Raw genomic sequence first — 26,970 nt, 5'->3', positions numbered from 1 at the left:
AGCAGGAAGAAGGCACAGTAGCATGCTATCTAGCTAACCAGTGGTGACATAAGTAGGAGTGATTTGCTCGTATTTAATTTGTGGTAATGTCTAAAATGTGTTTTGTCCCAGCTGCTCTTGCACACTTTAAAAAAGGAAGGAAAAAACAAAAATTGTGTTGGATGGAATTGTAATCCAATTGTGGGCCAAAAGTGTGATGCTCACAACAAATACTTTGTTAAATTTGCTCAGTTCTGATCACAGACCCCCGTGCACACACTTGGGTGTGTTAGTTCTACTCTGACTGCCCTCCTTCTCCTGTGGCCCAGGTGGGGACAGGGTGGCAGGAGGGTGGAAGGTGGGACACCCTCAGCACAGCAGCAGCAAACTCAGTTGAAGTCCTCTTTGGAATGCTTCCCTGTATCTTCAGGGTGAATGAGGGAAAACTGAGGACTGACATCAAGCTGCTTGAAAATAGGCACCAGGAAGTACCGAAAGCCAAAAGGTGGTTTTGGGAGTGATGTTCTGCCAGTATGGGACCAGGGCAGGTTCCCTGCCACATTTTGACCAGATCCTCCCACCCACTGGCATGTTGTCTGCATCTGTCCTTTTGTCACGGGCTCTGGGAGACAAACAACAGCAGGCAGGGTTAAAAGGTGACTTCCTGCACTCTGCAGCAAAACTATCATTAGCAGCTGCTTCCCAACTACCTGCCAGAAGTGATTTATAGGCACTGGAATGGGACAGACTGGGGGGAGGCACTGCTGGAGCCAGAGAGGTTTACAGATTTGTGCTGGTTTGTCCCCAAATTAGCCAAGCAAGCCATGCTCTGCTGGGGATGGATGATTGCACTGCATGTGCATGTGGCACTTCTGTGCTCCTCAGAAAGGGGATGACCATTGAAATATGCCTTGGGCAGATGTGTGCCAGCTCTGGCTGGCTTAGGCATGGAAATACTCAGTGTTAAAGCAGTGAAAAGTAGCCTGTGGAAACAGGAAAGGGTATTTTTTGCTAAAATCCAACTGGCTGATGTTTAGGGCCCTGGGAGCACTCCTGAATTTCTCCACAAGCTCAATCTTGTGGTTAAGTGTTGATTTTTAAGCTTGTAGGGTGCTTTTTACCCTGGGGAAGAAGTTGTTGCCTGTAAGTAGGTGTTGCTTTACTCTGGGAAATGGTGCTTTAGCTGCATCAAAGTCACTCAAACTCCTGCTTTTAAACTGAAGAATCAGAACTGGAGAGATTTTCCCCCCTACTTGACCCTGAGGAAGTGACAGATAACCCCCTGCTGTGTAGGTATTTATGGGTAGGAAGCTTGGTGGAGAAGGAGGAGCAAAGCTACTCAATGGCATGAGCAAAGAGGTCAGCTGTGGTCAGCACCTTGTTGGGATCCAGAGGGACGTTCACACCCTGGGCTTTGCCCCACCTGGCACCTCTCTCAGCATGTTGTGTGATCTCCAGAGCATGAGAGAGACTTCACCAATGGTGGTAGCTCACAGGGTGCTCTTGCTCAGGCTGTCACATCAGGGTGGGTATTTTGTCGTTCTCAAAAAATAAGGCTTTAGGAGCATCATTCTCCCCAATATTTCTTCTTAATTTCCTGGCATGAAGTCTCTCCTTCTCATGCAGTCCTTGAGCTCTTTAAAGTCCTTTACTTCCCATTTATCTGGTAGGTGATGGTGGAGTATGAAGTCTGCATAAGCCAGAAATAACAGACTGAAGTGTGGAAGGGTTTTAGACTGAAAGAAATTCGCAGGGCTGTGATCTGTTTTATTTTTACTCTTCCATGTCTTTCTTTGCACTTCTTTTTGACTTGTGTATCATAGTCCATTTGGTCATCCTGGCACACAAAACTTCTTTACAACTTTCCTGTAAACTCTTTTCCCCAGCCAATTTTTCAGATTTTTTTGTTTTGTTTTGTTTTAAATCTGTTTTAAAGACAAAGTACATTTGTTCTTTTTTATTTCCTAAGGTAGCTATTAAAATCTTCACAGTCCTCCCCCTCTCCCACACATGCATGAATAAACTTAACTGCGTGCGGCAGAATTTTCAAAAGCATCTGCATGATTGAGTCATTTAATCAGTCATTTACCCGTCTCTGAAAATCCCAGCCAACGCTGCTGCCTCAAATATTTGGCCTGAGGTTCTGCCTCTCCTCGAAGATGTTTCGATCTGTTCAACCACAGGGGTCCAAAACTTCAGATTTCTTACACTGCTTTGCAGACAACCACCCCAACTTTGTCTTGCACTGGTGTGTGCACCAGCGTTATGGCACCAGCCTGAAAAACAACCACCCTCGTTATGTACAAGCATTGACCTTCATATGGCTGTTGGATATTGATTGACACGGGGCTTTTAAATGGTCCCTGAAGCTGTTAGCTTCAATACCACTCTATGGCATGATGACTTTGTGCATGTCTTTGTGCCTTCAACTTGTACATCATCTGTTTTGTTTATTCATCAGCCAGCATGCAGCCCTTCCAGGCATCCAGCAAGCTATTTACATGGGGAAGAGAAGCTGTGCCTCAGAGGTAGTGCTCTCCTGCAGGCTATGATCTTGTGTGGCTTAATATAGGATCATTTTATTGTACCAGAGGGTGGGTTTTTTTTGTTTTTGAGAGGGTGCGTTATCTGTAGCTGTGGATACCTGAGCATTTGCTTGGGAGGCATCACTGGTGTCGGTAGCCTTATCTCCTCCCATCGCTGTAACTTGCAGTGCTAAGACCATAACTTGGCCAGCACTGCCTTGCCCTGTCCCTACAGCATATGCTCCCCATCCATCCTTCTGAAGCATGGGTTATATCTTTAAAAACAGGGTTTGACCATGTAAGGACTTTCTTGTGGGTTAGGCCTGTAGCAGCTAGATGAATTGATACAAACCTCTGTTCTGAAATTCATACCTAACAGGGCAGAAAGCAGAAGTACGTGGAAATAAATGTCACTGGCTTGAGGAATCTCCATTTAGAAGTTTTAACAGTATGTAGTTGTGTTTCTTTAATTCCAGATCCTCAGTACAGCCCATAAATGTTTTCCATATGTTAGCAAATAAATCTCTCCTGTCTTGTACATTATAAATCGACCTCTCAAGAGATGCAATCTGAGTAAGACTAGCCATCCGTTCTGTCTCCATCGGGGGAAGCATTGTCTTTGCAGCACTCTGAGATTGTTCTGTTTGTCTTCAGCCTGCATCTTCAGCCTCCTGCAATTAACGTTAATTTAACAAATAATGTTTAATAAGGACTGAATATGTTCTATAGTTCCTCACCCACAGAATTTTCCATATAATTGAGTTTGTGCAAAATTTTTTCCTTAATCTATGCTTTTACTTTCAATTGCAGATACTAATCCCACATGACCACGAAGTGAAAAATGTGAATTAAGTCCAAGAAAGGGAAGGTCAATGTCTTCCAGAGTCTGCAGAGTGCCTGAAATGGTCTCTTTTAGGAACCCATCAGAAAAACCAGAGGTGTTCATTCTGAACCCTTATGACCAGTTTAGCTGAAACACGACTTGTGTTTTTCAGACAAATCTGCAGCCTTGTGCCTGCTTTAGTGCTAAAGAAAAGACGCCCACTGGCAGCAGCAGCAACAGCTCCCATGTCAGTTCTGTTCTGTGAACCCAAAAATTACTTCAGTCCCCTTTTGGGTTAACAGGAATGTGAAGAAGAGAACAACAAAACCCAACCTTATTAAGTTTGATACAGAGGTTACAATCATAGCTGTTCCATATAATAAATTTATTTTCAAGATGAGAGCAAGTGGGATCTAGAGCTGCATGGCTGAGCTTACGGGGTTGTGTTTCAAGACACGTAGATTCAATCCACAGCTTCTCTTGAAGGCTCCTGGCTAAAAGCTTGTTTGCATTGGTTCATCCACAACAAGACAGGGGAATTCCTCTGCTGCTTTGCTAAGGTGATGTGGACAGGTCTTCCTGCCATCCCTTCTCTGTGCAGGGTCCTGGTGCTGGGACTCACATTAGGCTTCCAACAGAAGTCTTCAGACTCATGTTTTCACCATGGAGCTGTGTGTTTGGAGCCATCCTGCTGCACTTGTGCCTTGTTCTCAGTGTGAACACTTACTCCTGTGCTTGGGGATGCTCAAGTTAGGAAGTTTGTCATGAGGCTTGGACGCTGCTGACAGTCATTCAAGAGACACGATTACCCATTCTCTGCTGCAGCAGTGCAGATTGTGGCAGATGTTAATGTTACAGTCCTCCTTGCATCTCTTCTGGTTTCCTAATTAAAAAAGCAGATTTCTCCTCTCTGTCTTTCCATGAAACCTTTTCCCTACTTTTCATCTCCCATGTGGGCCTCAAGCGTGTTACAGCCTCACTATTAAAATTTATAAGATTTATGTTAGTTAGATAAACACAAAATCTAATTTTTCTTGCTGGCTTGGTTGTTTCACGTTCAGATGGTTCTTTTAAAGAACTACTGTAGCTCTTTAAAGTAGACGTGTAGAAACCCCATCCAGTTCCTTTGGAATACATTTATAAATTCTGTGTGGTGCTGGAGAATCCCTCATCCCACCATTCCATGGAAAACAGTGTTGCTGAGAGTAGAGAAGCACCGAATTGCAAGATTTATTTCATTCGCAGGTTGCGCTCGGGGATTAAGGAGCAGCAAGAGCCTGCAATTTCCTTTTTATTAAGGCTAAGATAAAGTAACAGAAAGGAAAAAATGCCTTTTGGAGGAGCAGAGCTCTGTACAGGGGTGGTGGGGTGTGGTGCTTAGGTAGTCACCATGAGCAAATCCACCTTGTTTGCTCTGTGAGGCTGAGCAAAGCGATTAGGGGATTGTCACAGCGACAGGACTCGGTGGCCTTACCTATGTTATTCTTCCTGCTCAGCAGCCAGCTGTGCTGTGCATGTACAGCCAAAGGCTTCATTGCTGCTAGCCACATCCTCTGATGTCTGGGTTTTGGGCTTGCATTGTAAACCACAGCTATTCTAATTCAGATTTTAAAAGAAAAAAAAAAAAAACGACTTGCCAAGAAGAGAGAATTTCACACACAGAAACCAGAAGGCTCAGATTCCTCCCTCAAAAAAATAAAAAGTCTTTCCTGGCTTTGAGCAATGAACTAATGAACTGGACCAAGATTTATTCATATTTTTTTATAGCTGTGTCTCAAGTTATACGCAGTGCTCCGGGCATCCCAGTCCTACACTTGAACACTCAGTGCAACACCAACTTCGCAATCACTCATCGTTTCTGGACGTGGCTTTTGCTCTTTGCGCTTCAGTGCTGTGAAATCTGCCTTGATTTGTTCCAGCAGACTGACTACCAAGGTAGTCCTGGAGTCTGAAGTCATTGTTTTATCTGTAGTTTATTGGGTTTTTTTATTCTTCCCATTAACAGGGTGTATCAGCTTCTTAAGTGGAATTCTTCCCACTTTTATGCCAGTGGTCAAGAGGCAGGAGAGATGCCACTGAAATAGTGAAATGGTTCTGAATATTCAGCTGTTTTAAGGCTAGCTTCTTTTTATTCATATTTTCCTGCCTTCTTTCAGGTTAACTTTGCCCACAAGCAGTTCATGTCGCTCAGTGGGAATGGATAACGATGCTCAAAGAGATTTTTCAGTGGGGAAGGTCAAGGGAAAAGTTTTTCTTTGGCTGTCAGGATTTTTTATAGTGTTGTGTTTCTCCCTTTTCTTCAGGACTTCCTGTTTCTTTTAAGTGATACTGGAAATTAACCCATTTATTTTCTTACTCTCTCTACCAACACAAGCAAGCTATACTCGCTGATAATTTAGTATGATTGTCAAAGAGACAGGTATCACTGCTGTCATCTGGGCTGGAAGCTGCTCTTTTAAGGCTTTCAAAATTGTATCAGCAATTAGTATCTCCTTCAGCCTATAGGTTGTCCTTGCCCACTCCCAGCCCGTCGTCTGGACAGCAGGAAGTATGAAAATTACTGTGGTGTGGAGGTACATAGAACATAAAATCTATTTATTCTTGCATATATAAAAGATTCATGAGATGTAAGTGAAAAGAAGAGCTAAGTGTAACTGATTGAACCATGGGGTAGGTTTGAAGCTTTATTTGCTTTCTTACAAAGAAAGCAGCCCAAATACAGGAAGCGGTCCTCTCCTGCAAATTGTCAGACTACTGAGAGTTTGGGGTGTCTGTGTGAAGGCAAGGCAAGAAGCATCTCCTGTTCGGCAAGAAATTAAGCAGAAAATATCTGTATTGCTATCAGATATTCCCAGTTTCACTGGCATGTAGTTTTTATGTGGCTAATTATAGCAGCAGCTTGGATGTGTTGAGTTATTTTGCTGAGGGTAAGCAATTTCTCTTGTCACAATTCTTCCTCTCAAGACTGTTTTTGTAGTGTATTTTCTGGCTCTGTACTGTTCTCACTTACAAACGCAGTTGGTCCTGCACTGGGATTGGGATATATCCTGCAGGAAACTGAAATTTGATCTTCTGCTGTGATGGAAGTTTCCTTATAGCTATATCTTGCCAGAACTTGTAAGTGCTGTAATTTGTGCACCAGTTAAGTACTGAGTTTTGTTCAGTTTGCCCCAGCAGTTCAAAAGAGACTTTTGTCAGATTTTTTTGTTTCTTTCCCTTTTTAACACCCATTTTCCCGTGCTTAAGTGATATGGTGGTATATTTTAGCATTTTTTTGCAAAACTTTCAGTTTTCTATTCTATTTAATTGTTAGGTATAGCCAGATTTACATTCATTTAAGTAATCTTCAGAGTGCTGAAAGCCTGTTTTCTTGTAAGACGCAAATCACCCAAGACTTTGGGATAAGAGAAGGGTCACCAGCAAACCTGCCTGTAGGATTCTTTGTCCAAAGGTGAACTGACGGTGCCTCCCTGGCTGCAGTTTCTACCTCATGAGTTCATGATCCGAGTTTGTTGTAGCACCATCTCACACTTGCAATCAGCTAGCTGCATGTGTATCTTCTGAAAAATAATTTGGCTGTATAGTAGTGTACTTAAACTATGTGATGAGTTAAAGTGTGAAGCTGTTTATGAGCGTGTTCCCTTTTAATTCATCTGGAGCTGAATGCTTTAGTGCATTTGTGTGCTTAAGGCACAAATGTGTCAGAAACAAAACAAAGCCAAGATTAACTTACCCTTCCTTAATATACAGTAAAATGGAGGGGGAAGATTATTTTTTTTCTTCTTTTTTTTTACTTATTTTAAAGGATTATTTTTTAACCTGGATCAGCTTACTAGATGGACTTAGCACATGGCCCCGCAGGCAACAGCAGCAGCTCAGGTAGAGGGGACGTAGGGGGGTGAGCATCCAGAGGTGAAGCCCCAATTTCTGGCTGTTGTCAAAGCCATCCCTGGGACCCCTTGTTGAAGGTCAGCTTTGCTGTTCCTCCCCAAAAGCAGCCACCGTGGCCATTGCTGTTTCCCTTGCAGAGCTCTGATCCCTTGCCCCTGGCCAGGAGGAGCGTTTGCAAGTACAGTTCTTCTTTCCTGGCTTTGCAGCACGGCAGTTTTGCCCACCTCAGCTTGTCAACAAAGCTTTGCAGGCTGGGTTTGTGGCCTTCTCGTTTTGGCCTTGCTTTTGTCCAGCTGTGGTTCCCCGGGCATTTCTTTGGCATTATGTAAGAGGGGCCTGATTTGAGGCAGGATGCCTGTGAAAAGCAAGTTATTTTCCAGGCAGCTCCATTCCCCCCACCTTGCTTTTGCAGTGCAGCTGTGCCAAGAGAGGAGCTGGTGTGAGGGAGTAGGAATAATGGGGTTGCAGGGGTTATTTTAGCACCATGTATGAAACCACAGCTGAGGGATGTGACTCAACCGATGCATCTTTAGCCTCAGCACTGCTGAGAGCCAGCAGAGCAGAGAGGGGCTCCTGCCATCCCCCTTTTATACCAGCACAGCTGACCCTGTGCTGAGCCAGCCCAGGGAAGTGAACCAAAACTAGCCCTATAAAAGAAAGCAAATACTTTTCTGGTGGTTTAGCTCCTTGAAGGAGCTCGCTGTAGGGCCAGAGAAGCAGAAGTGCTGGCTCAAGGGAAGCCGTAAGAGTCATCAGCTAAGCAGGAGCAAAAAACCTCCACCGCTCTGCTGATATTCAGTGTACTGCCTGAAATTCATCACGTACCCCCTGGCCATGGATGTGCCACCTTCTGCGAGACCTTCACTGTGCTTGTGCCCATGGTACATGGTGGTTCTTGCTCTCATGGCTGAGCCTGGCACAGTATTTATGGCGTTTTCCTCCTTCATGCTGCTACTGCAAAATTCATCCTTTTGAGACAAGGAGACAGGATAGCTGAGGTGGTATCAGTGGGAGTGTGTTATGGCTAAATCTTAGGCCTTTACCTTGAAAATACAGAGCTGATAGTACTATAGTTTTCCATTAGATTCCTGCTTGATTCCTGCTGTAATCTGGGCTATGCAGTTACCCTTTGAAGCACGTGGACTTGTCTTTTGGCCGCAGGGTGCTTGAAAATTTCACGAAGACAAAAATTGGCCTTTTCCATTATTTTTACTATGCAACCTAAGGAAGTTGCTTTCAGCAAGCAGCTATATTTGTAAGCTACAAATCTCTCCGGCCGCTGCATTTGAACAAAATGCTTTGTCCCGAGGCGCTCGTGGGAGGCGGCGCCAAGGACACCGGGTTTGGAGTGTCTCGCCCAGCCCCAGGCACTGCCCGTGGAGGTGGCAGGTGGAGCAGACCCTACATGGGGTGTAAGAATGGTTGGAAAGAGGCAGCCTTGGCCAGGGAGCAGGGTGATGATTGGCAGCTTCCTGCCCCGCAGCAGGAAGGATGAGGGAATCACAGCCCAGAGGGATACGGGTCTGGAGCGAGCAGACAAAGCCCTGCTCGGCCCTGGCATCCCAGCACCTCTCTGTAATTTAGAGGGGAAAGCATTTGACCTCTGATGCCAAGCTGGAGTATCCATCTTGGCGGTGATATGAAGGGGGCTGAGCTGGAACCACGGGGCAAATGACTATGTTGCCCTGCTCTTCCTGAGGGACCCTGTAATTTCCATGTGATGTTTAAACGCTGACAAATCTGGTTTGAATTTGTTGTCTCACATGACAGGTAGAAAGAGAAAGGAAAAGGGGAAAGGAAAAACAAAAAACAAAACAAAAAAAAACCAAACAAAAAAAAAAAAACAAAAAAAAAAAAAAAAAAAAAAAAAAAAAACAAAAAAAAAAAAAAAAAAACAAAAAAACACAAAGAGTTCAGGCCACTTGGCATGTGCATCTGAGTTTTAAACCTTAATTTGATTGCATCTTCTCCAAAATCCTCTGCATATCTGGGGGGAAGTGAGGGTGATGTTGGAGAATTTGGAAGGGAAAAGGAGGAGTTTGGTAAAGCTAAACAATGAAAACTGCTTTTACATGAGGCTTCAAGAACGATTTTTCTTTGAAGCAACCAGCTCCCCCTTTCACCTCTTTAAAGGAAAAAATGCAACCAACCTTTTGACTGACAAAATACTGCAGGATGGTGTTCCCTCCGTCCCCAGGCATGTGTTGGTAGGATGAACAACAGAATACAAGAGTCCAGGGAGCTCAAAATGTCCCTCTGCCTGGTACAGAAATGCATTATAAGCAACTGCATCTAAATAGCCCTGTTTCCTTCCCTCACCTGCCTAATGTGTTTTGCCAAGGGTCTGCTTGCCTCCTATCTTGTAAATATTTTATGAAAATTAAATCAGAAGTGGTTAGAGGAAGCAGTTCATCTGTCTCTGGTTCTGTCTGCAAAAGGAGAAGGAAAGGGAGAAGTAAATAAGCCCCGTTGCATTTTTAAGTGGAGCCTAACAGATTTGCAGTGCATGTGAAGAGGGTATTTTAAACGTTTTCATCAGCTGTTGGATTCTATTTTAATGATGAATTCCAACTAAAATAACGTGGATGCTCATAACTGTGAATAAATGACCCCTAACTGACTTCTTAAAATATCATATCAGTCTGCTGTGGGAAGTTTGGTTTTTGCCCTCCATTTGTAACCTGGTGTATTATACAGGAGGAGCACGCTGCTGAGATTAGAGGCTGAAGTGTTGAATTTGTACGTAGCAAAGACATTAATGATGGACTAAGTGCACTGATTCTTTCTGCTTAGGTAATTAATTTTTATTAGCATTTTTATTCCTTCCTAGTCTCATTTTCTTCATCACCTTACCTTGGAAATTTCTGTGTAGAAGAGCGGAGAGTCAGTGGTGAGTTATGTGGAGCTATCTGTGCCTGGCTGCACAGGTTCTTGCTGTCCCCCATGTGCATGTCCCATGTTCAACACCCAGCAGCTGAGCTTTGTTGCTTTATTTCCTAGCATCCCTACCTGGAAAGGAAAAGGTTTTCCAAAAGGAAAACTTTTTGGCAGCTTTGGATGTGCTAAGTTTCCTGTTAGCCCCTTAAAATTAGGAGATAGTGCATTCCAAATTAATTGCAGCTATGCTGATGATGCACAAGGCAAGGATGGAAGACTTTAAAGAGGAGCTGACACTCAGATCCCTCTCCAGATCCCCAGCCTGTCTCTGCCCCCTACTTTACCTGAAGACCCTCCTGTGCCATCAGGGCACAAGCCTCTACTGGTAGTCAGCTGGGGTCAGGGAGCTGATAAGAAAATTATTTTGGGCTGAATTCTTGTGGTTCTCCACCCAAACATATGCACAGAGCAGGTGATGGGAACAGTGGGAGGGAGCAGTAGGGGCTGTCACCCCCCCATGGCAGCACAGACCTCGGTGGCCGTTTCTCATGGCCTTAGCAGAGGACAGCTGTGGTAACGAGGCTCATATGACTTGTGAGAAGAGGAAGGCTTTGCTAATCTTCACAGAGCTGTACGAACACAAATATTGGGCAGCTGGTCATCCTGACAATGCTGTAGTCCACACCGAAATGTCATTTCCAAGGCATAAACAGATTAACAGAGCCCTTCATGCAAAAAGGGAAAGCCTGCTCCTGTCCCTGATGGTTTTAAGCAGTTGGTTGGTTTAAAGCGATTCCAGGTTCACATAGAAAGAGCCTGCTGAAGTGATGTAGCTCATGTCAGCATAGAGAAGCCCAGTAAGGGCACAGCAAGGAGGGGTTACAGGAGTGAAGAAGGAAATGTAGGAATCTGGGTAAGGAGAGGCTGTCCAGATGGAGAAGGACACGAGTGCCTTGTGGGTGGGCAGAGCCATCCCACTCTCACCACTGTACTGTGGGATTGCCGTGCTGCCTGGGGAGCAGCCCCAGTAACTGGGGCTTGTGGTTTGGGGTTTTTGCCTCTTTACAACATTCTGGTTTTCCCTCTTAAGTCGCTGGTGCAGACTTTTTCCTCCCATTGAAGCAGTGCTTTAACCCAGTGGGGCAGTAAGGGCAAGGTGAGGGGTATCATAAGGGAAGGAAATGTTGTGTGGACCTGCTCACAGCCTCTGTCCTGGACTGAGTCCAAGCACAGTGGAGAACTGGCTTACTTAGGTCCTCCTCTGACTTCTGCAGGCGTTTCTCTTGTATCTGTTCAAATGCTTCTGTGGGGATGTGTCCGACGCCTCGTATCACTGGCAAGTAGTGAAACAGGAAAATCTCCATGAGGTTTCCCCCTTACCACATCTGAGTGTTTGCCATATCATTTAACTGTGTCTGATTCTCATTTATTCTTCTTATTCCTCAAAGTGAGCCATCAAGCCACATCTGTGGTCCATGCGGAACTGACCAGGGATGCCAGAATTGGGTTTAGCATTAGCTTAATGGAGACGGTCTTGTGCATTGTATCCTTGTAAATGTTCCTGAAGTTTTGCTGACTTAAAGACAGCATAGCCACCAGCATCTTACTGGCACTGAAAGCTATAACCACAGAACTTAAAAATATAAAAGGTAGCAGTAAAACTGGCTAGCTTTCTGCACTTTATGTCAGTATTTGTGTAAGTGCTGACTAGGAAACAGTCCAAACGTTTGAGAAATTATAGTCCTGTCCTAGTTTTAGAAAAATCTGAATCCATGCTTATTGTAATGGTTGTGTACAGCCAATTTGTCTTTGAAGTGCACTTGGACTATGATCTAACGTGAAGCTTTTCCTTCAGACTCTCTGCTAGGGAGTAGGACTAGATTCAGCTCCAGTGAACCACAGTGGATGAGAGGGTCAAAACGTTTCAAGAACGTATGGAAGCATTTTTCTTCAATACAATTTGTGTCTTGTCTTCAGAGATAGGAAACAAACAGGAATTTGACAAAGGCATCTTCTTTCATGGCTTTATCTTGCCATGACAAATTAAAAGCTTGTGCTCAGGAGACAGGAGTCTCAAATCTTAAAAGATTTTTCACACTGAACCTTTTCTTAGATAAGTGAAACTGCCTTTGAAGTGGATTGTCCTGAGTATCCGGAGCATGCTTAGAGGTGGATGGAAAATATCAGCTGTTGCTTTTTCTAATTCTCTTCAATAGAGAGAAAAAGGTATATTGAGACAAAAATTAGGATTTTTGCTGTTCCACTCTCTAAAATTCAAAAGTACTACATCTCTCTAGGCTTTAAAATAAATTAAAAAAAAAAAAAAGCTGGAGGTGAAAGGAAGGACTTGTTCTGGCAAGACGAAGCTGAGGGAGTTCTGGGAGACTATATTTTATCTTAATTTCTTTGGAAAGATGGACATTGCTTTGCCACACGTCCGAAATAACTCTCAGACTTCCTCTTTGTGTAGTTCATAAGCAGCGGAGGCTCTGCAGATAAACTCAGATTGGCTCTCAGCTCAGGACTGCTCGCTGGCTCTACCCCTTTGCTGGCTTTATCATTTTTCCTTTCTGCATTGATAGCACAGCTGTGCTTTCCCTTATTGCAGCGAATGAAAAGGGCCAAGCAGGGAAGAGCTGGCCTGTGCCGTGGCTCCCAGGGGATCACACCTGGGCAGAGCACACAAACAAAGGGCTCTGGTTGCCTGTAGGGAGCTCATCTTGTGCATCTTGGCCGGAGGTGGCCGGGCTGCGGCCACAGGGAGCACACAGCTTGCTGGCTGTCGTTTTTCCAGGCTCATACTCAAGCTGTGAACTGGAGAGGGAGCTGGGTTTCTTGTCCTGGAGATGGTGGGGATGTCTTTTCGGATGATGATGGGCTTCTCTTCAACATGTCTGGGTGGAGTGACCACAGGAGCCCCTGCGAGGAGCTTTGGCAGATGGCTGCCTTGGTAAAGAGGAGACCTTGAGCTCCCATGAAGTTTTGCACTTCTGTGCAGTGTGTTCACAGTCTCCTTCAGGTACGGATGGTGCGATGAGTGGGCTTGCACAGCAGTGGGAGCATGGCAGTCAAGAGCAAGTTGGCTCGTAGGGGGCTTGTGCTTTGGAAGGACCGGGCTGGCACAGGTTTTCAGTTTCTTTTGGATCATTATTTGCTGCTTGGACACTACTTGTTCAACATCATACTTATCTTAACCCTTGTCCTCTCCACCTCATGTAACCAGAGGGGAAAAAAAAAACCACTGTGCTGCCTTGCTTGACCCATGATAATTTTTGACAGCAAACTTGCGAGTGCTTTAGGTGGCTGAGAGCACTTCTGGAGGTTACAAGTGATAGAGCTCCATGATTTCCCTGCAGCCACGCATCTCTGACAAGCTGCCACAGGTTGTATTGCTTGGTAATTTTGAGATAAATCTTTTAGTAGCCACCCTTGCGTGTTGCATCACGTGGAGTGAATCTATTCTATAAAGCCATTAGAGGCAAGGTGCTCAGTCCAGTTCGGGAGCAGGAGAAGGTGTCGTCTTCTCACCAGTTTTTATGATAGATGCTTATCTCAGAACATTGCTTAGGCACCTGATTAGCCGGCCATTCTTGTGTAACAAATCTATTTCAATGAGAAGCAAACTGCAGTAAATGATTAACATAATCTTCTTTACTAATGACAAGGGGTTTTTAATTTAATGAATCCCTTCTGAAAGTCTGAGGGGAGCACAGGGACACTTTTTTTTCCTTTTTAGATGATCACAGTGGAATCATTTGCATGTAGCAGTCCGATGTTTTCAGAGCAGCCACATCAAACATGCTGTACGTGAGCTTGCTCAGATACGTACAGCTCATTTGCAAAAGGAAATGCATTGCACGGGTTTTATAAAATTACTATTATGGTCATGATTAATGATTTTGTTATCCAAGCAGTGAAACCACAAGACTTTGGGACCGCCATAGCAATCACAAAGCTCTACTATGTGCGGCACAAACTTCTCTAATTGAGCATTTGAGGGCATGTTGAAACAGAGTTTCTTACTGAACTCCCTGTTCCAACAACTTCAGCCTTGGGTTAATTTCTCTTATGTGGCTGCTGGGCATGTTTTCAATAGTTTCCCCTCAAAAACAAATAGTGGAGCTGGATTGGTTTCAACACGCGTTAGAGGAAGACAGTGTTTCTCTGACAGACTGGTGGCTTGATGGTTTGGGACATGTTTTTCTACTGGTGGAATAACCTGGCTCTGGAGACCACGTCCTCTCTAGATATATTCCTGTAGGCAAGTGTGTTGTATCTGGGTGACCTGCAACAAACCTCTAATGTCTCCCCTCTTCACCTTACTCCCCAGATTTTCACTGCTGGCCGGTGTAAGGAAATCCCAGCTAAGACCCAGTCTTGTGGGGGATGGAAGTTATTGCCTGCTCCCATCACTGACAAAATCTTGCTATCATTTGTTCATAGTGGCACTTGGCTGAAGATGAGCGTGCCTTTTCTTTGAGAATGTGCCTGATTTTTGCCCCTCACCGAGTCCGGGTTCAGTCCCAGTGGAGTGGTACTGAGAGAACTCTAAACTTTTGGAGTTTTGAGCATCATCATGCCTTTGATCTTCAATCACTTCATTTCTTCTGAGGGTTTCCATAGGGCCTCTTGAACCATGTTTTAACTTGGGTCTCTGTCAGAAGTACCTCCTGTCTGAACATTAGCTAAGCCTCTTCCAGTATATGCCTCATGATCTCTCTTTTGAAGGATACCAGGAGAATCATCTCTTCCTACTCGCATTCCTGTAGGACTCACAATTCAGTAGACTTCTTCTCTTCCAGTCTTCATTGTCCCTTCCATTATTTCTTCTCCAGGCTGGAGAGAACCAAGCTATTTAGTTAGTTGTTGAGAAACTGTTCTGTGTCCTCAATTGTCCTGACAATGGCTATGGTAGCTTTTCATAGTGGAAATACCCTTGTTGACACAGGGTGGTGGGAGGGCCGAGAACCACAGGCATAATAGGGAAGCACAGCAGATACGTGCAGTGCCTTGATGGTCATCCTTGTTGCTGCTGCTTTGGGGATTTTTTTTGTATATTTGCTGCTGAGCCACCAAATTGTCACTGTCACAGGGCTGGCTGTTTCAACCCCAAGACCTCTTTCCTGAGAAGCAATGGCTGGCTCAAACTGTGTCATTGTACTTGTCAAATCAAGGTGTTTCCATCACTCTGTACTTTAGTTAGTTATTTAGTAAGCATCCAGTTTCTCAGCTTTATGAGACTCTTAAGCAAATTTTCAGGGTCAGCTTTCATTTTTGCTCCCTTGAATAACTCAAGTTTCTTCAGAAAATGGTGTCATCTTGTTGTTCACCTCCCTCTTCAGATTGTTTGTATGTGAGGACCCTCTGTGGTTCATTGGTGACATTTTGCTTAGGAGTGGGACATTTTCTACCTTTTTTCCCAGTCTTCAAACAATTCCTTTCCATGTATTGAGAGCCATCTCTCTTTTCCTACAGAGGTTTGAAGCTTCAATGGGGGGCCTTGTTGGAACGTAACAGTGCTTATCCCAGCTGGTGGGTCAGCAAGTTAACCTCGCAGACACGTTTGTCAGCGAGTTGCCTTTAACATCACCAACCAGGAGGCAACGTGAAGTTTGTTATGGACAAGTGAGCAGAGACCTAGTCTCAGATAGTGCCCAGAAAGGGAGAAGGCAGGCTTAGAGTAAGTGTTTGTGTTGGCAGACTGCCTCTCTAATCTGAGGACACTGAATGTGGAAATGCAGCAGTTTTGAAGAAGGTGAAAGCAGAGGCCAGAGCCAGAGCCTCTGTGGTATGCTACAAACAGGTTTTGTAGCCATGTCAACACATGTGGAAGAGAGGCTCGGTTGCCCTGCCGGGTCTGAAGCAGAATAAGGTGTGGAGGAGAGCAAGGGTAGATAAGAATCGGGCAAGATAAAAATCTCCACAGCCTCTTTTCCAATGGCCTGTTGTAGAATACTGCCTTCCCCAAGAGGCAGCACAGAGCACCCTGCTTGGAGGGCTGCTTATAGCTCCCAGCTGCCCCGCTGAGATTATCTGCCAGATATATCCAGTTTGGGATTTTTATTTTCATCTGGGAGGTGAGGGGGTTGCAGCCCAGTGTGTGCAAACCTCCTCCAGCTGGGTAATTTTCCCAGGCCTCGTTACTTTGGCCACAAGCACCCATGATGTTTTTGCAGCGTATCCATGCAAGGCTCGTCCCAGCAGGGCTCAGCCACGGGTCCACTGAAGGTGAAGTGTCCTGCTGGCTGGCACGACACCGTGTTAAGGCCTTGCCTCCTTTTTGGTTCATGCCAGTCAAAGTTTAACTTTAATAGCATGCTGCAGGCTGAGGCTGCCCGGATTATGGGGTGTATGCCTTTCTGTTGTTCTGAGAAGCTTAAATTACAGCTTGGCATCTGCATCTGCACCTCACATGGCACTGCAAAAAGGTACTCTTGTGAGGTGGCTGGTGCAACTAAATTCTGATTTTTTTTCTCACGTTTTCCAGATAGATTGGAAGCTTCATGTTATTATGAAGTACTTGCTTGTAGAAGCTGCTCATTGTCTTCTGAAATGTCCCCAGAATGTGCTAGCTATTATAGGGCCTAGTGTTACAGGCTCAAGAGTTACAATTGAAGGGTTTAAACCCCAGATTTGAAGTGCCTTTGTGTAATAAATTATGAGGACTGGGCTGCTGATACCACTTTTTAAATAGAGCCTGAACATCTGTGCAGTTACATTTTTAGAAGCCTTGTTAACTATCTTAAGAGTTGATCTGTTTCTAGGTACTTGTTTAAAAAAAAAAAATCTGAAGTCTGAAGAACCAAAACAAACACATGCTTTAAAAAATCTGTTCCTAGTGTGGGTGGGTCAGTCATTCAGAATTCATCCTGGTTGTGGTACCTCTCAGATAACCCAGTCTGGCTTTACATTACACTGCAAACAGATCTGTATGTTTGCTTTCAACAAAGTTGGGAATTCAGTGCTTCTATGTGCTACGCTATACCAGTTAGAGAGGATCAGCCTTGATTTTGTGCTGTAATGCTTTAACGTGTGCTCACCCTTGGACAGAATCTTTCTTGCTGAGCGTAGTTTTCAGAATAAACAAATATCCACAATGTGTGTTCTTGTATTCTTGGAGTGAGAGACGTGTCTAGCACGATTCATTGGAATAGAATATTTAGAGAATGCATTCTTGACAAGGAGAGAAGGTTTTTCAGGTAAAACCAGTCTTCTCCCACTACCGATACAACTTTCTGCTGCTCTTGAGATTGTGTCTCTAGCTGACTGTTGTGGCAAAAGGAAACCTTGCCCTGGAACTTGTAGCTGCTGCACAGCTTTTTAGTTGGAGGGGACTGGAGATTTTTCTTGGTTCAAAGCATCAGTATTTTAGGCACATGTAAAGTTCTGTGTAATCTACAGATCTACAGCTCTGATCTTTGTGCACAGAGGCTTTTTCCTGCTCCTGATGTTTCAGTGCATTTAACAAGTGTCCTCTGATTCATGGTAGTATGAAAAAGCCCAACCAATCTATGAAAATAATTATTGGCCAAGTCGTGAATGTGTAGATGTTTTACAGAAACTGTTTTAACTGAAGAACAACTATGGAGAGAGGATGGCTAAGACTGGTGCCTCACTGTGTTTCTCCAGGAGGAGAAAGACAGACATGAAGAAGCTGCGGCTAATGGCAGAAGCATGTTATTCTGTAATATTTCACCCTTTTGTGATCATTGTTGTGTAATGATGTAACTAATTCACCTAAAGCAAGTGCTCACCGTGAGCCAGGAATGGATAAAACCTCAAATAACATTCATTGCACATTAGAGATTAGTGACAAAATGTGGTGATAGTGGGGAAATCTGAAGTTTTTAAAGGAAGGCCGATTGGTGATTGACATCGTTTGTGATAAACTGGAATTTGGTGTTTGGAGAAGAACATGTAAAGGAGTTTTTGGCTTAATGGGACACCTGCAGGTTAACAGAATTGCTGGTATTTTTGTAGCCTGAGTAACTAATAGGGCACAGCCTGGGCACACAGATAACTCTGTCTGAGTCCACCCGCAGGACTTACAGGATTGCATCATTAGACAGAGTTTAACTTTACTCTTCAGAGGTAGCTTCTACCATGAGCACTCACCATCCTGCAGTGCCCAGTTTAACAAATAACATGTCAAGCGAATACGAGTGGTGTTGGTGAATATGTCATGGGTAGGCTATGGCATATTATTTTTCCACGTGTGTGGCGACAGTTTTTATGGCCTGGCAACAGACTTGCCTCTTTCAAGTATTTTATGTGAAAGTTTATAAAGGTGCTGCCAGTATTGCAGGTGTGCACAGAGTAAGTCAGTGACAAAACGTCTTTTAATACCATGTGCAGTAACAGATGAATGTATGACAGTTTCCCTTCCCCCTTTTCACTTAAAACAGAATGCTACAGATAGCTCCTCTAACTCCTCTCAAAAAAGGGAACAGCCTGTGCGGACTCTGGCTTCTCCTGCATCCTGCGAACATCGAAGAATTTGCACTCGTGGACACCTTCACGACCATTACAGCTCTGACCACTACCATCTAGAACAAGTAAGGTTTCTTCCCACATGAAGGGCTGTCCCTGCCATAGCTAAGACTGATCTTTGATTCCCCTCTCCACATCCCAGAAAGATCCCCCTTTCCTTTCTCCCCCTTTCTTCTTAGTTAGCTTGAAATGTCTTCCAGTTATTAAAAAACAAAATAGTTTACACTGTGATGTAATGTTGCTTTGTACCACGTGCACACAGACCATTGTAGGTCTGTGACAGTTCTGCTCATTCCTGAGCCATAGTCTGATTGATACTCTGTGATGGGTCATGGTGGAGGGCGTACAATGACAGACAAACAAAATTCTTAAATACTGGCTTTTCACTAAGCGAGGAGATAGTGGTTGTCGATAGCACAGTGAGCTTGTCTGTCTTTTCTCCCTGTTCATCTCCGTCCCTCTTTCACAGTCAGTACCGCGCTCCTACCGGCACGTCAACTTCCCAGACGATGATGAGGAGATCGTGCGCATCAACCCTCGGGAGAAGATTTGGATGACTGGATACGAGGACTACCGCCATGCCCCAGCACGAGGGAAGAGCTTTGATCCCGAGGACATGGACTCTTACGTACGTTTTGCCAAAAGCGAGGCCTCAAAACACGAATACACTTATCCTTACGTAGACAACTCGGACTTTGACCTGGGTGAAGATATCAAGGGTGCTGTGATAAAGACTCAACCTGTCAAATTCAAGCCCAGGAGGAAGGAAGATGGTGAGAGGTCACGGTGCGTGTACTGCAGGGACATGTTCAACCACGAGGAGAACAAACGGGGTCAATGCCAGGATGCTCCAGACCGCGTCAAGACTTGCATCCATCGAGTGAGCTGTATGTGGTGCGCAGACACTATGCTCTATCACTGTATGTCCGACCCAGAAGGAGACTATACAGATCCTTGCTCGTGTGACACCAGTGATGAAATGTTTTGCCTCCGGTGGATGGCCCTTATCGCCTTGTCTTTCATTGCTCCATGTATGTGCTGTTACTTGCCGCTTCGGGCTTGTTACCACTGTGGGGTCATGTGCAGGTGCTGTGGTGGAAAACACAAAGCTGCTGGATGACTACAGGTGCGTTCAAGGTGTTACATTTTTCCTGTAGTTCGAGGAACACGTTGGTTTTGGAGCATTGAGATCACTCATTTTGATGCAGCCACTGTGCCCAACAACATCCAGAAACCACCAGTTCAGATCACTCTACATTCGGTCGTCTGGGGCTCACACTGCATTGATTTGCTCATCAAGTGTTCTAACTAACTAACCTACAGCATAGACTTTTGTATTATTAATCTGTAATCAAAACAGACTGTCTTGTACATGTTTATATTTTTTTTTTTTCAGTTAAAATGAGTTTGAGAAAAGAACTGCTTTAAATGGTGGTGGATTGTAGAACATCTCCAGGTTGTGTCCGTCTTGCCTCCGCTTGTGTGGTACCATCAGCGTGTTCACAAGCTGTGGCATTTCTAGAAACAGGGTGGTGTAGTGAATGAAATCTCACTAGGAAGATATTTTAACTTGCCATCAAGTTATTGTGTGTGTATAGAAGATGTGCTAGTAACAAACTTGTACCACAACACAGTATTTCTGTCACTGGTTTTCTTTGGGGTTTTTGTTCTGTTTTCCAAAGCCAAAATAGCCATCTAAGCTGCAGTTTCTCTTCTAGAGTCCATCGTCATTTCCTTCAGCAAACATCTTAAATTATTTCTCTGTTCGTAAAGCTCTGTGAACAGAAAGCAAGGCTCAGTTACCATAGTCACATAACCATTGAGAATCTGGTAGTTCTCCTTACCTGTAATCATTTCAGACCACTACTTGAAAGGGAAACTTAAATGTTAGGGTTTTCTTTTTTCCCTAAATAACATTGGAAAAACAAAACTGTGTTTTCAGAGTTCTGCCCAGAATAAAGGGAACTTCTTCTATTAGCCAGCCATGTAATGATCTGTGAATAAAACACTAAGGTTCCAGATGAGGAAAATTGTTATGCAAAGAATTATTAACAATGCAATGTCAAAAGCACTATTATGGCAACTATGGGGAAATGCTGCATTACGTGGTGGATTATATGGAAAATCACGTTTGCTTGTTTTCTGTATAATACATGAGCACGAGAACATATGCGTCCACGGTAGAAACGACATTTAGCAATCAAAACAGGTATTTAAAACCAAAAGCCAGGATGTTGACCACCACTTTCATTTCCTGACCTGCGGTCCCAATCCTCCAGATGCTTACACATCTCGACGTATTCCGGCGTTTCTGTGGGTCTGTCTGTGGGATTAAGCATGTGAGTCTTTGCAGGAGCCAGACCGAAGCGTCTCCCTGGCTTTCCCCTCCCCAGTTCACCACCCAGATTTATCAAGTGGATGCATAAGGTGCATACAGCAGGATAAGATTACTTTAATTTTTATTTTTTTTTTAATGTCATGTTGTCTTGTGTACAAGGCTTGTAATTAGCTCGGAAAAAGAGTATTTTTCTAATATATTACAAGGAATAGCCAAATAATTTTTATTAAAAAAAAAAAAAAGATTTAGCGCAGTGAGCTCTAACTAGCATAGTACAATCTGAATACTTTGAGGCAGCTAGGGATTGGCTTGTCAAAGCTGGCACTGCTGTAGTATGCAATTTCATTCATTGGTGAGCAAAATAGTACAGGCATAGCTAAGAATTTAGGCTTGTTAGATGCTGCTCCATTAATCTTTTTTTTTTTTATTATTATTATTAATTTGCCAAATAAATGTAAAAGGAACGCTTGCCATTCTTTCTTGGTGGAATGTCCCAACAGTTCCTCTGAGAGTTAATCACAGCTTTTTAGTCAACCATGACTTAAGTATGCAATGTGCTTATACACTATAGAGTTTGATAGGCTTAATTCGTAGCAGTTGCTGGGGATTTTTTTGGTTGGGGAAAAAAAATGAATGATAGTGGAAAAGGGATGGAGTGTTACACTCTGGGTGATGTGTCTGGGTTTGCTGAATGAAATACAAATATTTTGTGCCTAATAGCAATTGACAAATCTCTCAATGGTGTCTAGTAAACATCAAGCCAGCCTCGAAAAAAACCCTACTAATTAATGGAACAACCTTTTTCCTTTTTTTTTTTCTGTCCTCAAAGTTGTTTCATGTAAACAAACATCTGTAAGATCTTCTCTCTATAAAGCACAACACTACAAAAAGATCTTACAGCTTTTTGTCTGATCTTGAAGTGCCCCTATTTATTTAAGTAAAGTAGACATACTCCAAGCCTTTCTGTATGTCTAGAAATAAAAGGGTTTTTTAAAAATCCCTCTTTTTTTAATTTTTTTTCTCTTCCCCTCCTCCTCCTTCCCTTTTCTCTTGGGTTTTTGTAATACTTGTAGATTTTGCTGCGTGTGTTATTTGGTTTGTGAAGGCAGTGGTGTAAGGGCACAATGATAGAAATGGGTGTTTTTTTGTAAATATTTCTCCTTAATTTCCACACTGCTGCTGAACAGTGTGTAGCGTTCTCCCGGTCAGCTTTGCAATACTGACATCAATCATTTGAGAGAAATTATTCAGATTTTATTTTTGTATCTGTGGTAACAAAACATTAACCAAAATTATTTTTTTTTCTGTTGTGGAAAGGTTTTTTTGTTTGTTTTTTCCAAGCTATCGCTCACGTTAACAAATTAAAGTGCCTGAAGCCTCATCATTATTGTATCTATATACTAAAAGTTAAAGCCCTGTTGTATTGATTTTTATAAGCCTTTTTACCTCTGTGTAAAAAAAAATATATATACAAGTGTATGATGTACATTTTAGTTCTTAACTTCTTTTTTTATTGTTTCTAATATGTATGATCAGTGTAGCTATTGCTTTAAAATGTACCATGTAAATATAAATACATCATATCAAAATGACACCGTTTATTGTTATTCAGCTGGCTGGAAAATGAGGGGGAAGTGGTGCCAGAAACACGGGGCCATCACCAGAGCCACCTCCCCAAGACCTCGTGGCTTCTGAGGAAAAAAAATTGATATATATATTTTTCGGTGGTGAATGCTACTAGCCTGGGGCACAGGGCATCTATACAGTGGGGAGCATGGGAGCAGGTGTTTTTTCAAGTGGTTTTTTAGGTGTTTTGCATGTTTTGGGGGAGGTGGGCCCTGGGGCAGCCCGGCCTGGTGGGCCCAGCAGGCCCCGGCGGCCATGACAGCTGCAGAGGTTCCCCTCCTCTCTCCCTCCTCATCTATGTGCTCTTTGGGCTGGGCTGAATACACCTTGGGGGATGTTTTTATTTTATTTTGTTTCAGCCAAGAAAGGTGACCCCAAAGAAAAGGGTAAGGCAGAGAGAAAGGCAGGCAGACGTGGCTGCCGAGCGACGGCCGCCTTGCTTTTTGAGGGTGCACAGTGGGATTTCACTGGGGCAGCTGGATGCCACCGCTGCTGAGGAGACACCTGGAGAGGTTGGCACTGCCATCTTCACTCACAGAGGTTTAATGTAGAAGATGGAAGAATAACCCAGTTAAACTGGACACCAGGCAGTGGCCAATTGATTGAGGAAAGCGGCAGAAAACCAGTGAGTATATCTGAATTTTTACAGTTATTTTCAACAGGAGCTAGCCAACACCATGTGCTTACAAAAAGCCCAGTTTTATGTAGGGTCTGTATTGTAAGGGATAGCACAACCAAGGTGATAACACAATTGGGGATAACCAAGCCCTCGTTCCATTTGTTCTCTATAGTATTGCTTGCTTTGCTGCTCAAAAGCGAAGCCACCTCAAGTAGCAGGTGAGAGGGGAGGCAGAGTGCACATGTGCCCAGCTACATATGTCCTTTTTGGATAAAAAGATTTCTTCCCTGACACGGCATTGCTTTGTGTCATCTGCACCCACTCAGCATGGGGTGACAGGTTGGTTTTGTAACTTCAGTGGTTACAGCTTTGCTGAGAACCCTGAGTCTGCACTCACTTTTTAGTGGTTTATATTTGTATTCAAGTATTTCCAGGAATATTATATGGTCATATACACATAGATTTCCATTTACATTTATGATACAGGTGTACATTTGTTAAAATTTCAAAAAATAAAAACTTTGCCAGCTTCATGAGAAGCACGTGCACTGGATCAGGTACTGTACTCAGGAGGACTCCTGCTGTGTTCAAAATCCCTTGGTCTGCGCTGCTGTTCACTATATTTGAGGCTAAGCTGAAGGCAAAGGGACTCCAACAAGCTGTTGCTTACCATTCATCACATTCTCTTGGCTATGGCAGGAAGATTCAGTGCTGTTCCCTGGCCATTTGAATTCAGCTTGTCCCACAGAAGACCTGGCTAAGCCATGTTACCTTCTTGCAGCCTGCAATGCCCTCTTGCTTTTGTCTGTGAATCAAAGGGGTTGCTTATGCCTGGAGATTCTAAACTGAACCAGTAAATGGTACCATTGGACCCCAGAGGATCCATGGAAAATGCACACACCACCGAGATGCAAAGCACCATGAAATGCAATCAACTTTCTGCAGCCTAGTCAATGTGGAGGTCCCAGGCTTACTCCTGTAGATCATCTGGGATGGGTACTGTCCTCCTGGCAAGACGCAGTCAAGGAGAATGAGTTTGGGGAGAGCATGTGTTACAAGCTTGCAACCACATGAAACAAAGTTGACTATTTTATGGCTTAAAAAAAAAAAAAATATCCCTAGTAAATACAATGCAAATTGCCATTTAGAATAATATCCTTTCACCCAAGCTGGTTTGGGCGCTGACAAATGCAGCTTGACATTTTGTAGCACTGAGACTTCGACACCGAATGTGCTGCTTACGATTGCCAAGGTCAGAACAGCTCTCCCAGCCTCTCCTTTCCCTGCTTTGGCAGCAGGAACAGTGCTGCTGACCTAGTTCACCCCCAGGCCTTCCTCCTGGGGAGTCATCCTTGGGTTTGACAAATTTCATCACAGCAATTCTACCTGCATGAACCATTCTCCTTGCAGCCTTTGTAACTGAAGAGACAGCATGGAGAGGATTTTCTTGACTGTGCTCACTCAGGAAGCCTGCAAATACTTCCAACAGGCCTCTCCTCATAAAAGCAGTATCAGGTCAGGAGTTGCTGGGGGAATGGAGGGCAGCTAAGGTATGGGTCCCTCTAGCTACAACAGCTCTGTTTTCCTACAAGGCACCATGATAACAGTGTCAAGCATTTTTCAGGAGTAAGTATAGCTACCCAGTGTTGCCTTCAGGGGCAGAATTTTTTAATGAGAAGGGTTCACCCTTTAATCATTCAGTAATAAAGTTTTCCTCGCTGCTCAGAGAGCTGTAATTTAAATAGGTAAAACTGACTATCTCTGTTGTGAAAATGAGTAAGTCCTGAGAGTTTGAATGACTTGCATAATGTCACATGGGGAATTTGTGGCACAGTCTGGTTTGCAGTATCTTGAGCACAAGTCCACCACCATCTTCATCCAAAGGTCATTTCTCCTGTCACTCTGTCTGAAGATTAACTGGGGTTTTTGGGCTTCTACAGGAGCTTTGCTGCATGGAGCACAAACCAAAACGACCAGCCCAATTAGCAAGGAACATGTAAATCTCCTTTCTCTGCTAATTCCACTTAGAAATGCAAACTGGAAGTAGCTGTTAGGATGCCTGGAAAAAAGAGGTATCATTTCATGTGTTCCTAACGCTTATCACAGACAGAACTTGGCTTCTGCTATGGACCAAATGCAGCCTTTTTCACAAATCATTTGAGAGTGAGCTTGCAGTACTAGCAACAGGAAACACTTTCCTTTCTTCAGCACACGATGCTAAATGAGTTAACATCCTCCTGACACCTTGTCCTTTTGCAGGACATTCAGCCTTCTGGTATTTTCTTAACATTTTGAATTAGGCAAGTAAATTCCTTAGTATCTTGGTGGCATACGTGGAAATAAATAGAAAAACGTTTGGCTTCCACCCAGAGACAAGATATTTAAATGGTGGAAAGTATGTGTGTATTTTTGGGGTGGCGTACTTAGATCTCCACAAATATTTTCAGTTGCTTCCTTGCACTCGTGCACAACCATGCCATACCATTCATCCCATTCCCCACTTGCAAATTCATTTAGGAAGAGCTGGCAGACTTTGGTTTGGCTTCTGCTAGATTTCAAGCCTGCTGGCTAATGTTGTGTGAGACAGGATCTCGCAGCAGCGCGCTGGGTTGTTGTGAAGAGAATGGTTTCTGAGGACTGGAACACCCCCCAGGTCTCTGCATGAGCAAGCACAGCTCCATGCACTGCTGGGTTCTCTGAGGTGGCAAGGAAACTACAAAGTCATTTCCAGACTTAATATAATTTGTGTAATGACCTAAGGACTGACTGATGTTAAGAGTACCTATCAGTGCATGGGGGAGCTAGAATTAATGCAGACTTTGTGATGGCTAAGACATCACCGAGTCATACACAGCCTGAAACTTAATTCTTATCTGGAATACTTAATTATTCTTAACTATATAGAGAGTGTAATGTGAACTGACGTTTCTTTTTCTGCATTTTATGAGGTTATGTCACAATGAGCTGCAGAATTAGCCAACATCTGTTTTAAGGGAACTGACAGGACTACCATCAGGCTTACCACTTTGAGCAAGCCTTTTTCTGATTTTCACGCTCTTAATTTCTGGTTCAGTGTTGTGCCAATGTCAGCTTATTAACTGCTTAAGCTTTTGAGGTGAGATTTCAATCTTATGAAAAAAGAACAGGGATAGGGAACTTGTCAGTGCAGTGAGATCCTTGATGTTGAACTATCAAGTCTGATCTATTCCTAAGTGTACCCTATCTTTTAATCTAAGATTTCTGGTGTTCAGATTATGTTTAGCTCCTACCTGATTCAGAAACTAAAAGCTCAGATGCTTCTAAAATTTGAAGCATTAATGCCCTTGTGCCCTGGAGGGCCATTTCCAACCTTAAAAGCCCAATTCCAGAACTACTGAACTCAAGTGATTTCACTTTAGAAGTGCTTACTCTTTACAACTTCCTGAGCACGATGATAAAAGCCAGGTTAGAACGTATAACTTTCAACCACATTTTGCAAATAGTGCCGGCCACAACTTAAAACAGAGAGCATTTTCATGTGTGCAGGCAAAAGAGGCAACACTCTGCTGGTTTTGTTCATGAGTCTGAACATTGTAAAAATTCAAATCCCAATAGATTTGTTTCAGAAAACTCTGAACAGCTAAAAAAGAGGCATTAGAAGCTAGGACTGAAAGCATATGTATATATGGTACAACCCAGATATGAAATAAGTAGAAATACAGTCGTTTTTTTTTTTTTTAAGGGGTGCCTAAAATGAAGCTCCCAATGTTACAGAGATGTATTTGTTTGGGGCCTGACGTTCAGGCCGGCCGAGGTACCTTCA

The 26,970-nt window shown here is 43.6% G+C and overlaps 1 protein-coding gene across 1 annotated transcript in view; it reads left to right on the top strand.

The window, feature by feature from the left end:
• The window catches only part of SPRED2 (sprouty-related, EVH1 domain containing 2), a 36,562-nt gene extending 15,473 nt beyond the window's left edge, over positions 1 to 21,089 (top strand). Inside the window, exons 5-6 of the mRNA XM_008935351.1 lie at positions 18,501 to 18,650; positions 19,055 to 21,089. Of these exons, the coding sequence (XP_008933599.1) occupies positions 18,501 to 18,650; positions 19,055 to 19,705 (801 nt within the window). The 3' untranslated portion in view covers positions 19,706 to 21,089. The remainder of the gene's footprint in view (positions 1 to 18,500; positions 18,651 to 19,054) is intronic.
• The last annotated feature ends 5,881 nt before the right edge of the window (positions 21,090 to 26,970 follow it).

This window comes from Merops nubicus, unplaced genomic scaffold (genome assembly GCF_000691845.1).
Source record: "Merops nubicus isolate BGI_N331 unplaced genomic scaffold, ASM69184v1 scaffold17632, whole genome shotgun sequence".
Lineage (NCBI taxonomy): Eukaryota > Metazoa > Chordata > Aves > Coraciiformes > Meropidae > Merops > Merops nubicus.
This window is presented reverse-complemented; position numbering and strand designations above follow the sequence as displayed.